At 47.1% G+C, this 15,461-nt stretch overlaps 2 protein-coding genes across 12 annotated transcripts in view; one reads left to right on the forward strand and one right to left on the reverse strand.

Annotated features, from left to right (window-relative positions):
- TMEM178A (transmembrane protein 178A) overlaps positions 1-3,955 on the reverse strand; it is a 29,073-nt gene extending 25,118 nt beyond the window's left edge. The window contains exons 1-2 of one of the 4 annotated variants that reach the window (XM_081188790.1): positions 3,807-3,913; positions 282-514 (exon numbers count right to left, since the gene is read on the reverse strand). The gene's annotated coding sequence lies outside the window, so the exon portion shown is untranslated. Of the gene's footprint in view, positions 1-281; positions 515-3,806 lie in introns of all 4 variants that reach the window. The other 3 variants (XM_081188788.1, XM_081188791.1, XM_081188789.1) reach the window with 3 other exon arrangements.
- Positions 3,956-4,070: 115 nt separating this feature from the next.
- Positions 4,071-15,461, forward strand: part of MAP4K3 (mitogen-activated protein kinase kinase kinase kinase 3) — a 67,664-nt gene continuing 56,273 nt past the window's right edge. For 4 of the 8 annotated variants that reach the window (XM_081188482.1, XM_081188484.1, XM_081188481.1 and 1 more), the window contains exons 1-2: positions 4,072-4,444; positions 14,941-14,998. In XM_081188482.1, the coding sequence (XP_081044608.1) occupies positions 4,337-4,444; positions 14,941-14,998 (166 nt within the window). In that variant the 5' untranslated portion in view covers positions 4,072-4,336. Of the gene's footprint in view, positions 4,445-14,940; positions 14,999-15,461 lie in introns of all 8 variants that reach the window. The other 4 variants (XM_081188479.1, XM_081188480.1, XM_081188485.1 and 1 more) reach the window with 2 other exon arrangements.

The following is a 15,461-nucleotide window of genomic DNA, read 5'->3' on the forward strand; positions in this document are numbered from 1 at the left end:
TTGAATGGCGATTTGCCATGTGTGAGGTGGCTGAGATTTCTGCATTGCAGTGGGTTGGACTAGATGGCCCTCAGGGTTCCTTCCAACTTTACGATTCTATAAAAGATTGACACCAGGATCTGCTGCCCCCGTGAATCCGGCTGCCTGAGGCGGTTGCCTTACCTGCCTCATGAGTGAGCCGGCCGTGCATACACATATGGGGGGGGGAACAGTCGTTTATTGGTTTGTTTTGCTTTTGTTCTTGTTTTTATTATGTATTTTTATTCTCTATAAGAACTTACCTGGACCCTGAGATCATCCTCTGAGGCCCTTCTTCATGTGCCTCCTCCAGGAGAAGTTCAGAAAGTGGCAACACGTGAACGGGCCTTTTCTTCAGTGGCTCCCCATTTGTGGAACGCTCTCCCCAGGGAGGCTCGCCCAGCGCCTTCATTATACACCTTTATCCACCAGGCAAAAACATTCCTCTTCTACCAGGCCTTGGGCTGCTTTGACATCTGATGCCCCTTTAAATGCGCTGTGGGAGGGGGGAATTTACTAGTTTGCCATTGTTCTTATATTTATTATGTATTTTGTGTTTTTTTTTATCTTGTGATCTTATGTTGCCCCAAGATCTACGGATGAAGAGCGGCATACAAATTTAATATATGATAATAATGATATTCTGTATCTTTATGCTGTGGACCACCCCGAGAGCATCGCATGAAGATTTAATTAATAATAATAGTGTAATAATATCAAATCTCTGGCATGTGTGACAGAGACCTGGTTGGAGGAAGCAGATGGGCCTGTCCTTGCCGCTGCTTGCCCACCAGGTTTCTCCTACGCACAGCAACCCAGGTCATGTGGGCGGGGAGGGGGGGTTGCTGTGATTTTTAGGAAGTCACTAGCTTGCACCAGGCGTCCTACTGGGAAGATCCAGTTCTCTGAGTGCATGTTCTGGAAGTTGGGCAATAGGGGCAGTACAGGATTCCTTTTGGTGTACCGACCTCCCCGCTGCACCAAGGATTCCCTGTCCGAGCTGCTTCAGGTTGTGGCGGATGTTCTCCTGGAGACACCTAGTTTGGTTGTCCTAGGGGATTTTAACATCCATGCCGACACGACCTTACAAGGGGCCGCTCGGGACTTCGTGGAAAGCATGGCCTCCATGGGGCTGTCCCTGAATAAGTTTGGCCCAACTCATAGTCATGGACATGCCTTAGACCGGGTGTTCACCTCTAGTGACATGGGTGATCTGACACTAAGTAAAAGTGAAACAAAAGAAGTGCCATGGTCAGATCACTTCCTGGTGCAACTGGATTTCTCCGCGACCCTTCCCCTCTGCAGGGAGGTGGGACCAATTTGGATGGTCTGCCCCCGCCACTTAATGGATCCAAATGGTTTCCAGAGAGTGGTAGGGGATGCTTTATCCCATGTTGATGGCCTTTCAGCTGATTCCCTGGTGGCCTGCTGGAATGCGGAGTTAACCAGGGCTATCGACTGTCTGGCTCCGAAGCGCCCTCTCCGATTGCATGGAGCCTGGACAGCCCCGTGGTTTTCTTCGGAGCTGAGGGCGATGAAACAATCACTGAGACGGCTAGAGCGTCGGTGGCAGAAAACTCACTCCGAATCTGACCGGACACAGGTTAGAGCTCAACGTTGAGCCTACCAAGTGGCGATAGCGATGGCGAAGAAGACTTTCTTCACCGCCTCTATTGCATCTGCAGAAAATAGTAGCAGGAGACCCTTTCAGGTGGTTCGCGATTTAACAGAACCACCTTTACCACCGGGGCCTTGTAAAGACCCCAAGATCTCCTGCAACGATTTTGCAAAGTTTTTTGCAGATAAAATCACTCATATTCGGAAGGAGCTAGACACCACCGTGGGAGCAGGGCCGGGGCAGGAGAGTGCTAGAGCTCTGTCTGGTCAAGTTGCATGGAATCAATTTCGATCCGTTACCCCCGAGGATGTGGACAGGCTGCTTGGACGCGTGAAACCAACCACCTGTCTCCTTGATCCTTGCCCATCCTGGCTTATAAAAGCTAGCCGGGAAGGGCTGGGCGATGGGCTTCGTGGGGTGGTGAATGCTTCCCTCTGTGAGGGAACATTCCCAGATCCGCTGAAAGAGGCGGTCATTAAACCGCTTATTAAAAAACCATCTTTAGACCCGGCCAGTATGGCCAACTATCGCCCAGTCTCAAATCTTCCATTCTTGGGCAAGGTGATTGAGCGAGTGGTTGCTGAACAACTCCAGGCACGCCTGGAAGATGTGGAACATTTGGATCACTTCCAATCGGGATTCAGGCCTCACCATGGGACTGAAACTGCCTTGGTCACGCTGGTTGATGATCTCCGGCGAGCTAGGGACAAAGGTGAGAGTTGTTTCCTGGTTCTGCTGGATCTCTCAGCGGCCTTTGATACAATCAACCATAACATCCTTCTGGACCGTCTTGAGGGGCTGGGAGCTGGGGGCACTGTTATACAGTGGTTTCGCTCCTTCCTCCTGGGCCGTGTTCAGAAAGTGGTGGTGGGGGATGAGTGTTCAGACCCCTGGGCCCTCACTTGTGGGGTGCCTCAGGGTTCCGTCCTCTCCCCCATGCTTTTTAACATCTATATGAAGCCGCTGTGAGAGATCATCAGGGGGTTTGGACTGGGTGTCCATCAATATGCAGATGATACCCAGCTCTACCTCTCTTTCAAATCAGAACCAGTGAAGGCGGTGAAGGTCCTGTGTGAGTGCCTGGAGGCGGTTGGAGGATGGATGGCGGCTAATGGATTGAAGTTGAATCCTGACAAGACAGAAGTACTGTTTTGGGGGGACAGGGGGCGGGCTGGTGTGGAGGACTCCCTGGTCCTGAATAGGGTAACTGTGCCCCTGAAGGACCAGGTGTGCAGCCTGAGAGTCATTTTGGACTCACAGCTGTCCATGGAGGCGCAGGTCAATTCTGTATCCAGGGCAGCTGTCTACCAACTTCACCTGGTACGCAGGCTGAGACCCTACCTGCCCACGGACTGTCTCGCCAGAGTGGTGCATGCTCTAGTTATCTCCCGCTTGGACTACTGCAATGCGCTCTACGTGGGGCTACCTTTGAAGGTGACTCGGAAACTACAACTAATCCAGAATGCGGCAGCTAGACTGGTGACTGGGGGCGGCCGCCGAAACCACATAACACCGGTCTTGAAACACCTACATTGGCTCCCAGTACGTTTCTGAGCACAATTCAAAGTGCTGGTGTTGACCTTTAAAGCCCTAAACGGCCTCGGCCCAGTATACCTGAAGGAGTGTCTCCAGTGGCGTAGCGTGGGTTGTCAGCACCCGGGGCAAGGCAAGTAATTTGCGCCCCCTAACCCATGGATTTGTGCCCCCTAACCCGTGGATTTGCGCCCCCTAACCCTAACCCCCAGATGTTGCGCCCGGTGCGGCCGGCCCCCCCTGCACCCCCCACGCTACGCCACTGAGCGTCTCCACCCCCATCGTTCTGCCCGGACGCGGAGGTCCAGCGCTGAGGGCCTTCTGGCGGTTCCCTCATTGCGAGAAGCAAAGCTACAGGGAACCAGGCAGAGGGCCTTCTCGGTAGTGGCGCCCGCCCTGTGGAACGCCCTCCCATCAGATGTCAAAGCGATAAATAACTACAGTACCTGACATTCAGAAGACATCTTAAGGCAGCCCTGTTCAGGGAAGTTTTTAATCTGTGATATTTTACTGTATTTTTGGTTTCTATGGAAGCCGCCCAGATGGGCGGGGTACAAATAATAAATTATTATTATTATTATTACATTGAAGCCAGAATCAAGCTAAAACAGAGCAAAACCTGCGAATCAATAAATACCTGCTGAAACTCCCACTGCCTGCACAACTGCGTCCTCTTGCCACCTTCCCGAATGGAGGCAGAAGCCTACCTGCCACTCCCCGCAAGCTCAAGCTCGCACTGTGGCGCGCAGCCGTTAACAGCTGCCTTTAGCTAAGCTCCGCCCCTCCGAGCGTGCGGGGAGGGGCCGCGAGCCTGTCCGGCTCCTCCTCCTCCTGGGCTCCTCCCCCTCGCAAGCGGTACCACTGGGCTGCTGAGGGGACCTGCGCGCGTGCGCAGACGGCGGCTCCGGGCGCCATGTTGGCTGAGCAGGCAGGGGGGAGGCGTCGTCGTTGGCGGCGGTGATCGCTCCGGGTCTTTTTCTCTCCCTCTTCCTCCTCCTCCTCCCCCTTTCTCTCTCGCCCCCCCCCGACGTCGCCCACCTGCTGGCCCTCCTCCCGCCCGCCCCCTCCTCTCCGTCGCCGCGCACCTCGCCTTCCCCCCCGGTGGCTGCCGCTGCTGCGTCGGAGCGGGGCGAGGGGGCCGCTCCCTGCTCCCGGGGGCGGCGCACCATGAGCGCCGGCGGGGGGCGGGTGTGCGACCTGTCCCGTAGGAACCCCCAGGAGGACTTCGAGCTCATCCAGCGCATCGGCAGCGGCACCTACGGCGACGTCTACAAGGTACCCGCCTCGCCTTCTCCGGGGCATCCCGCAGAGCCCCTTTCTCCGCGCCCCCTTGCAAAAGCAGACCCTTCCCCCTCCCCCTTTCCACTTTCTTTGGGGGGGTGTCTTTTAGCAGGACCCCCTTCCTCTCTTTGATGGTTGCTTGGGCTGCCCGGCCCCGTACCCGTGTCTCAGCAGCCCCTCTCCCAAATTCACACATATCCCAGTGTCAAACTCACCCCCGTTATTCTTCCCCTTTGATGTACATCCCATTATTCCCGGATCTGGGTCTCTCCCTCCCTTGCGGGTGGAATTGGGGCGCCACTTTCCCACTTTGCTCCCTCCTGGCTCTTTTGGGGGTGCCTTGGAGGTTTGGGAGGGGGGGTGTCACCTGCAACCACAGATTTCCTTCTCTCTCTCTGACTTGTCATTGTGACACCAGCATACCTCTCCTGGTGCAGTCCCAGTGCACCATCTATTTTTTTTTTATTTATTGCATTCTGAAATATCATACCTTAAGAGTGTTTCCTATACAGTCGCTTGGCATCCTGAGTAAATAATACAGACCCCCCCTTCTTCCTCCTCCCCCCACATGGGAGGATCAAGGTGGGGCGATAAGAAGTTGGTTTGTTATGTGGGGTGGTAAGAAGTGGTAGGTCACCCTATGTCAACACAGGCCTTGTCCGTATGCCATGCCTTCCCAGCCCACTACCCTATTCCTCAGATGCTCAGCTCTTGTCAATAGAGGCCAGTTTTCACCCACAACCTGACAGCCAGGTTTCCCTTTCCTGGAGGCCATTCTCAGTCTTACCAGCCAGGTTTGTCAGTACAAACCTGGCTTTGAATGACCCACCCCAGCTAGCTCAATCCTCAGGGCCTCTGGCCAAGAAATCCCTCCTAAGACCTGTGATCTTTTGATTTATTGATCTCATCTTGTTCTCTCAACTACTTGGCATGTTTCTTTTTTTTTACTTCAGACCCACAATCCTGACTTTAGGGGCTTGTCCCCCAAGTCTTCCAGCTGCCCCTGAGGCTAAGAGACAGGAGTTCCATTTCCTTTTGGGCTTAAAGTGTTTTCTTTCTTGCTAGGAGCTGTCAGTCTGTTATCAGAAGCAGAGTTTCCTGAGAGCCAGCTCTCTCACTCCCAGGAATGAAGTCTAGGCTGTTGACGCTTGCATTTAGGAGGTGATGGACTCTTGATAGTGGGAGTTTTAGTCAAGATTCGTGCCAGGCTCAGGTTTTGGAGAGGCCTGGTCCCAAGCAGAAGGTGCTCTTCAGCATTCCTGGTGAACAAGGCACAGCTTCAGACACAGCCATGTTCTGAGAAAGAAGGAATATCACAGAGTCATGCTTAACTCCATGTAAAACAAACCGCTTGCCCTGCCTTTCATCAACACCTCACTTTGACAGAGTCCCTAGGGCTTGTTCATAGCAATGTTCTAACATGCCTTTTAATCCAAGTTGTAGTGATACTCTGCTAGAATGCATGATTTACTGAGAACAACTTGTTTTACAATCTAGTGTTGCCTGTCTTTCAGTTTTCTTGCTTCTCCAAGTAATGAAAAATAAGGGAAGGTGTGTGATAAAGAGAGCCAGGATCATTTCGAATTCTTAGTAAAACGAAACAAACCACCACTATAGTCCCAAACTAGAGAGGCATGTAGACACCCTTGACTTTTAAAACCCTGCTTGGAGTGTGGCATGAGGAGAAGTGGGTTTCGATCACTCAGGAGAGCTTTGAAAAAACCCATGAATGTTATTTTGAAGTTGGAATGCCCTGAGGAGTGAGTGTACCAGGCTACATAGTCTAGAGGTGGGCCAGATGAATGGAGGCAGGTCTCTACCAAAAATCTGGTTGTGGAGACTGCGTCTAGAAATTAAGGGTTGAATTTAACTAACTAGTCCTCTCCCTAGGTGCCTCTCAAACGTTCCCCCATTGGCTCAGCTGTGTGTCAGCAGGACCATCCCTCCAAGAACAGCAAATAGGGGAGGTGGGGAAAGATCATTCATTGGAGCAAGCAGAAATACTTGTGCTGATGGAATGTTGAATTCCTCCATCAGTTTTTAGGATGCAGTTCTTTGCACATTTGCCTGGAAATAAGCTCCACAGAGCACTGTGGAATGTACTTGTGAGGAAATGTCACACAATTGGGCTGTTACTCTCAATGTCTTGTTGCAAACTTAATATTTAAAATATTAACTTGAATATTTTAATGTCTTTTTTATAAGAGACAGTTCTAAGAAAAGACCAATCAGTCTGAAGGTAGTAGGTCAGATTAGCGGTCACATGGGCCTCTGGTTTCCACAGATAGATTGCTGGACTAAGATTTGATAGGACATAGGTTCAACTCACATTGCAGTTATACCTTCTTTGTGTGCCCTGGGAGGTTTGTTATCTATAAGGATGCTGCTGCTACCTTTCAGGGTTGCAGTTAATGCAGTGGTGTGGGTTTGAGAACATAATGTAAAGCACTTAGGGGACAGTAAAAAGTAAATAACAGATGGAGGGAGCTGGTCAATTTAAATTAAACATTGAGGAAACTTATGTGATCAGAACTTCAGAGTAGCAGAACTATTTTTAACTCTGCCAGTCATACAAATGGAAGAAACGTATGATGGAAGCTACACCTTGCATCCCCCTGTACATAAATTACATTATGTATATGAAAATAATTAAAAAAATTAAAAATCTGAGCTATTGCTAGCCTGAATTCCAAAGTCGTCCTTGTTTAGTTGACACAAAGATCTTGTTTAGTTGACACTTTGATTTTTGTAACTATTAAGTTAAGCACTTGTGAATAATCAAGTTTTTGCATATTCTGTTAAAATGGAAATAATATTGCACAAATATATACATATACATATACATACATGTGTATATATACACACACACACACACACACATATACGCACACACACATATGCTGATACAGTGGTGCCTCGCAAGACGAAATTAATTCGTTCCGCAAGTCTCTTCGTCTTGCGAGTTTTTCGTCTTGCGATGCACGGTTTCCCATAGGAATGCATTGAAAATCAATTAATGTGTTCCTAGGGAAACCGCCTTCAGACCAGGTCCGGGGACAGTCTGTCCCCGGACCTCTTCTGAAGGCTGGGGGGGGGACAAGGGCTTTTCTTCCCACCCCCAGCATTTTAAAAACCCCCGGGACAGCGGAGGACTTCTCCCCTGTCCGGGCGATCTTAAAATGCTGGCGGGCGGCATTTTAAAATCGCCCCGGGACAGCGGAGGACTTCTCCGCTGTCCGGGGCGATTTAAAAGCCCCTGGGAAGGCAGGCAGGGGGGACAAAGACTTTTGCCCCCCGCCAGCCTTCAGAAGAGGTCCTGGACCTCTTCTGAAGGTGGGCGGGGGGCGAAAGTCTTTGCTCCCCCCGCCTGCCTTCAAAAGCCCTCCGGGACAGGCAGGCAGGGGGGAGCAAAGACTTTCGCCCCCCGCCCGCCTTCAGAAGGTGTTCCCGCCCCGCCGCCCGGCTTCGGAGCATCGTTCCGAAGCCCGGCGGCGGCGGGAGGAGGCGTTCCCGCCCCACCGCCCGGCTTCGGAGGAGGTCCGAGGACAGTGGGGAAGACGCGCTGCGCTTCCCCGCTGTCCCGGATATTTCCCTATGGGCTGTCGTCTTGCGAAGCAAGCCCATAGGGAAATTCGTCTTGCGAAGCGCCTCCAAAACGGAAAACCCTTTCGTCTAGCGGGTTTTCCGTCTTGCGAGGCGTTCGTCTTGCGAGGTACCACTGTACAGAAAATACTTAAATGTTGAAAAGCCACAAACTGCTTGGTTACAATATAACAACATATGTCTTACAAAGAATGTTGGCATAATATGTTAGTGCAAGAAAACCAGGAAGTGCATGTTTAGGTTAATAATATTCAGATGCCTTTTAACTTTGATTTCCATATACATGCCATGAGGATGTCAAACAAGGTTATGCAATTTGGAGTACTGTAGTTAAAGAGCCACTTTATAAACTTTCCTTAATCAAAGCATTCTGTAGTTAATAGAACATTTGCTATTGGCAGGGGTTCACATCTCAGGTTGTCAGTGGCAAACAGAAATGTAATTCTGGCAACCAGCAGGAAATACTTCCAATACACTCCAGTGTGGGAGTCACAGATTTCTTTAAAGCTGCTGGCAGCACAGGAAGGCAGAGAATGCATTTTTCAAATGTTGCCAGGATGCATCCTGTGCTGAGATGGGGTCTTAAGTTCGAAGGAAGGAGTTGTAGTGCCCACACACACACACACACACACACACACACGTATGCATACACATGCAAGCACAGTTTCTGTCATTTTCTTTTTAAAAAACCCCAAACATCTTGATAGGTAGTGATAATTTATGCATCTGATTTTTGGCAAATATTTTTGTTTCGAATCTGTGAAAATCTTTGCTTATTTGGGCCATTTCCCGCATGATGCAGATGCAAACTCAGGTTTGTTGTGTACACCCAAAATGCAGCTGCAGCTCCCTGGCAAATGCATCAGTATGACACGTGTGATGAATTTGCAAAATATTTTGCTGATCACATCCACTCAACTTCGACTTGATGTTGAGAGCTTGATCTTGGGTGGTAACTGAGACAGTCAGTTATTCAATTTTGATGGGTGAATTGCGTTGTGTTGAGTCTAGAGGCGAACAAGTTGCTTTGCAGAATGAGACCAACCACTTGTTTGTTACATTCTTGTCCATCCTAGTTAGTTGAAGCTGCCAACAAGGCCTGCCTGCCCAGTTAGGTGGTGGAGGTTGTATGCTGCTTTGGAGACGGTGTACCCCGGTTTCTTTTAAGGAAGTTGTCCTGACCACAGGCTAAAGAAAAACATAACTGGATCTCATCATCCTCAATAGTTATTCATTCTCCAGAATTGCTTTCTGGAGGAAGGGCCTAGCCAGAGCGATAGAAACTCAATTATAGTCTTTCTTGGTTGAAGTTTGTTATTTGGATCCTTTCCAACCTGAGTTCAGAAACTGTCTTTTTGGATAGCAAACACCAGGAGCTAGACAGGAGGAGTGTGTCCCTGGTGATTCTGCTGGTTGATTCAATCAATCATGGTATCTTCCCAGAGCTTTGGACTGATATGAGATTTAGCAGCTCTGTTTTACAGCAGTTCAAACCTAAGTGTTTGATCCCTCTCAGAAGGTGGTGCTGGGAAACTCCTGCTCAGCCCATTCAGCATTTGTCTATGGGGTTCCTCAGGGCTGTGTTTTGTTCTCTTTGTTTTTTGATATTTATTGTATGTGAGGCCACTTAGGGGAGGTCATATGGAGTCTGGGGTTGGGTCTTCTCATGATACTCAGCTCTCTCTCTCTCTCTCTTTCAACTGATGCCAAAGAGTTGAAACTGGACCCAGCAATGGATTGGATGTGGGCTAACAAGAAGAGATTCAATCTAGATAAGATGGAAGTAGAAGAAGAGGAGTTTGGATTTGATATCCCGCCTTTCACTCCCTTTAAGGAGTCTCAAAGCGGCTAACATTCTCCTTTCCCTTCCTCCCCCACAACAAACACTCTGTGAGGTGAGTGGGGCTGAGAGACTTCAAAGAAGTGTGACTAGCCCAAGGTCACCCAGCAGCTGCATGTGGAGGAGCAGAGACGCGAACCCGGTTCCCCAGATTACGAGACTACCGCTCTTAACCACTACACCACACTGGCTCTCAAGATGGAAGTACTGTTAGTCAGTACACAAGCTAAACCTGGTTGGGGAATACAGCCTGCTTTGCATAGAGTTGCCCTCTCTCTGAAGGATTAAGTTTGCAGTTTGGGAGTGCTTCTGAATCCAGAACTGCTCCTGAAAGATTTGGTTGGGGAAGGGCCATAGATCAGTAGTAGAGTATCTACTTTGCATGCAAAAGGTTCCAGGTTCATTCCCCAACATCTTCAGGTAAGACTGGGAGAGACTCACACCTGAAACTCTGGAGAGCAACTTCTAGTTGGTGTAGACTATGAGTGGGGAATATCAGGCCTGCGGACCAAATATGATCCTCAGCTCATTCTGTCTGGCCCTTGGAGCTATTCCCAAGCCATCCCTCTCACCAGCCATGTTTTATAACTGAGGCATTTTTGCCTGGCTGGAATGTATCATTGAACTCTGATAATGTCTCTTGCTTATTTGGATGAAGGATGCAGAGGAGTGTATGAGTGGGTGTACAGACTATCAGACTGTACTACAGCAAAATTTACATTAGTTGATTTGCCTGCTTCTGCCTCTGATCCTGCCCACCACTGGCAGGCAGCCCTCAGAAGGTTGCCCAGGAGGGAATGTGGCTGAAAAGGGTTCCCTGCTCCTATTATGCAGGTTGTCTATTGGCTTCCAGTTTGTTGCTGGGCACAATTTAAGATATTGATTCTTTTATATAAAGCAGGAATAGGGAACCTGTGACCTTCCAGGTGCTGATGGACTACAACTCCCATCATCCCTAGCCACGCTGACTGGGCCTATTGGCAGTTGGAGTCAAAGAACCTCTGGAGGGCCTCAAGTTCCTCATTCTTGCTATAAAGTCCTAAACCAAGCATGTCCAAAGTCTGTTTTGGGGGCCTAGTCCAGCCCCTTGGTCGGTTTAATCCAGCCCCTGTGGCAGTTTATTTCAGCTTCAATCCTATTTATTTTGTTTCAACTTCAATCCTAAAAAAAGGTCATCGAATCTGGCCCTCTTTGAAAAAAGTTTGGACACCACTGTCCTAAACAGTTTGGGGCTGGGATTCCTGAAGAGCAGCTTGACCCAATATGAGTTTGCCCAGAGTTTTAAGATCTGCTTCAGAGACCCTGCTGTATTTCCCATCAGCAAGAGTTAGGTTGGTGGAAACATAGGGGATGGTGAAAACTCCAGCTGCAGAACTGTTCAGTCTAAGGCAGCTGTTTCAAAACTTTTGCTTTTTTGTGCCACTGTTTTGGTATATTTTGAATAATTTTAATTCAGCTCTATTTTTAAAAAAGATTTTTATTGGCTTGGAATCTGTAGATATAGATTTAGATATAGATACAGATACACACACACACAGAGAGAGAGAGAGAGAGAGAGGGAGAGAGTTTTTTTTACATTGCAAGTTGCATTTGATGCCTTGATTGGGATAAAATTAATTTATGAAATGGCCCTTATTTTAAGGAGTTTCATCTTGGAATTTGGTGTAAATTAATGATAAACACATTTATGTGTAACTTAATCATAGAAAATGAAAACAATATAAAATTCAGCTTTTATATAAAAACTGTTCAGAACATCAAAACATTCAGATACCTGACATTCAAATACACTGCAGGCATAGAATTGAAAAAACAAAATATTATTACATCTGACATAGATCCTATGTCTTTGGAAGGGGTTCTCTCTCTGAGACAAGACTTTTGAAATCAACTTGCCATTGATGGACACATTGTGGGTTCAGTTGCAATGGGAGCCCAGAATCCTCATTTTTACTATCCTTCTAAAAGGCTGCAAATAGTGTATTAAAACAGACAATGTTAGTTCAGATTACAAGATCAAACACAGGTGTTTTCCCCTACTGCAAGCTGATTTATGGCAGTCATCTCAGAATATAGATGCATTTGGTGCTGGAACATAAGAAATGTCAGTACAATTTGGCAGACGTGATTTTTGAAATTAGTAACACTTATGTTGACTCATCATCCCTGTGTATGTTGGATTCTTTCCATAATGGTTTTTCATATGAATCCGCACTGTGAAATAAGTGCAAGTATCTTAGTAATGGAGAAAATTCCTAGATATTCATATTTCTTCTTTACTTTCTTAACTGGAACTTGCCATTCTTTATCTCATGGACAGAAGTATTCTAGGAATGGATTCTGAGGGGTCCTACATTTTTTTTTTTACTCCTCACATAAGAGAACAGGAATTAGTGTTTTGGTAGACCATATTGTTTGTTAGTTTCTATTTATTTATTTCATAAAATTTATACACTGCCTTAGGGATGTTGGTTTTGTACTGCTGAACCTTGGGACTCAGCTAGACTATTAAAGAAAAAGCGATTTACTATATGCATTGTATGTGCGATATGACATTGTGCCAACAGATGGCAACGTGGAGTCCTGTTTTTCTCTACCTGTTTTCCCTGTTTAAATTGACAACGCTTTAAATTGAAATGCTTCTTTGATGTGTCTAGATCCAGCCTTGGATTTTCTTCATTAGCCTATTTGAGCATTGTGGCATTATGTGATCATATTCATTAATGAACCTAACAGATTTTCAAGAGACCATAGTGTAGAGATTTTGACCAAATTGCGGGAGGCAGTGGAAGACAGGAGTGCCTGGCATGCTCTGGTCCATGGGGTCGCGAAGAGTCGGACACAACTAAACAACAACAACAACTAGTGTAGAGATTATTGGTTATTCAGCTTTTCACTTGTTGGCACTTAATATAAAGTGATGACTACTTATTGGCTTAGTCTGTTGGGACCAGCTATGGTAATTGGTTAGAAAATATGGCAAAGACAACCACCCACTACCTACAGAATGAATCACTATGCAAAGATTGTATGCAGTACCTTGGTTTATGGTAGAGCGGGGGATTGCTGCTTGATATTTTATTAAAACTTCACTGTCCATTGGCATGCTTAAGGCATCTAACAAGATTGCAGTTACACAAAACAATTACAACGCAGAATTCTAAGGCTTCAGTGGAAAATTATTCTTGATAGAAACTTGTAGAGCTGGATTTGGACCTTCCTTTAGCTTCTGGCAGTTGAAGGACTTTCAGTGCTAGAGCAAATATGATCCATTAGGGTTGGCTTTGGCCTCTAAATCTGCTGCTGACAGTTGATGGCCTTCTAAGGTAGCAGCAGTGATAGTTAAAGCAAGTGAAGCAATGAATTTGACTCACCCGGTGCCTTTACTCTTTCTCTTTGTTCGCAAGTCCAGTTTACAGTGAAACTCTGCAACATCCCATCTCCATCTCTTAAAGGAAGCAGAGACTTACTACTTTCAGTTCACCAAAACAAAAGTCACTCTAAAAACATGACAACTCATCAAATAGTTTCCTGGAATTACTGCTAATAAAATATATGGCAATTTATAAGAAGAACTTATGGGCAGAATTTACAAGGCTACTGTATTTTGGTAGAAGCAGGACCCTAACTTCCATCTGGGTCCCTTCTCATTCCCCCTTCAGTAATACACTGTAATGAAAGTGCAACATGACTGATAAGGGTATGTGGGAAGATAAGGATTGGCAACATCTAATAATGCCCACCCACTTGCGTGATGGGACACCCCCAATCTGTTCTCCCCTGATGCCCCAGAATCTGCTCTAGAGTCTCCTAACCCAGAGCAAATTCCTAAGCATGTTTACTCAGTAGTAAGGCCCAGTGCTATCAAATTGATTTATTCTCAGTAAGTACTGGCAACTGCCCATTTACGCACATTCAATATGCACGTGGCTATACACGCTGAAGGGATGAGGGTGGCGCTGTGGGTTAAACCACAGAGCCTAGAACTTGCAGATCAGAAGGTCGCCAGTTTGAATCCCCACGATGGGGTGAGCTCCCGTTGCTTGGTCCCTGCTCCTGCCAACCTAGCAGTTCGAAAGTACATCAGAGTGCAAGTAAATAAATAGGTACCACTCCGGTGGGAAGGTAAACAGCGTTTCTGTGCGCTGCTCTGGTTTGCCAGAAGCGGCTCAGTCATACTGGCCACATGACCCAGAAGCTGTACGCCGGCTCCCTCGGCCAATAAAGCGAGATGAGCGCTGCAACCCCAGAGTCGGTCACGACTGGACCTAATGGTCAGGGGTCCCTTTACCTTTACACACGCTGAACCGTGAAGTGACCTAAAATGTCACAAAGGGGTTGGAACAGGACGGGGGACGGACGGACGGACAGAGTGTTTGCAGGCTTTTCCAATGGTGTTTCAAATATACACGATTTCACTGACACACACTGTGCCTCTGAACATAACCCCCATGTAAACAGGTTGCCTGTATGTTTAGAATTGCAGACTTGTCGTCATAGAATAATAGAATTTCCATCCCCTCCTGCCGACTCACCTACTGCAGCGTTCTGTATAATATCCAGTCCTGTTCTGGAGTTTCCCAAACCCTCAAGAGCAACTAGCTTTTCAATTGGTACGAGGAGCTGGATGGGATGCCCTTCCTGGTATGAGCAGTAGTGCTTTATTGCTAGCGCAAAGCCTCCACTGGATACAACCGGGTGACTTTATCACAAACTTGAGTAGCATTAGGTTGTTTTATAATGCAAATTGGACTGCTAGTGTGGTATGAATAATTAAGGCACATTGATATTTATAGACAGTTCCCCACCTTCGAAGGTCTCTTGATAGCTTATTGCATGCTTTTAATAACAACAAAATGTCATATATATGGGAGTGAAGATTCCCTCTTGACTGTTCAACTATGATTTTAAATTTGCCCATCCACCCACCAGAACTTTGAAGGTGTCTCAGTTAAAAGTTGAGTGTCTAGATTCCAGCAATTTAAGCACTTAAGTACCACTGCTTGTTTTCTTAGTTCTAATATCCTTTGGTTGCATTTTTTAATAGGCTCGGAATGTTAACACAAGTGAACTGGCAGCGATTAAAGTAATAAAATTAGAACCAGGTAAGCTTTTCATTTTTTTCTACCTTGTACTTCTATTTCCATTTATCCTTTTTGTGTGTCCCCCATCTTCTTCTTTTTGGTGTGTGTGTGTTGTTTTTAAAAAAGGTGTCTGACTCAACCATGGCACCTGAATAACTATTATTAGCTACTAATTTCACAGAATAACTGTAATCTTATCAGAGTGCTTTTTAACAGTCTTTGGTTAAGGTAATATCCAGTTGGGGCAACCCACTTGTACAAGGGACTTCCACTTACACAGTCAGGATTTGCCTTTACTCCCTTCTCCTGTGTGCCCCCCAAACCTGCTCTGGATGGTTGGGGAGTCTGCAGCCGCACCAAAATGTGTTAGGTTGGTGCCACAGTTCCTAAGGCCCTGCTGTGCACACTCTTTGTTCTCAATGAGTAAAGAGTTGAAAGGCTGGCAGGAAAAAAAAATTAACGAATTCCCGCCCCCCACAAATAT

Source organism: Podarcis bocagei (assembly GCF_964188305.1).
Source record: "Podarcis bocagei genome assembly, chromosome: 3".
Classification (NCBI taxonomy): domain Eukaryota; kingdom Metazoa; phylum Chordata; class Lepidosauria; order Squamata; family Lacertidae; genus Podarcis; species Podarcis bocagei.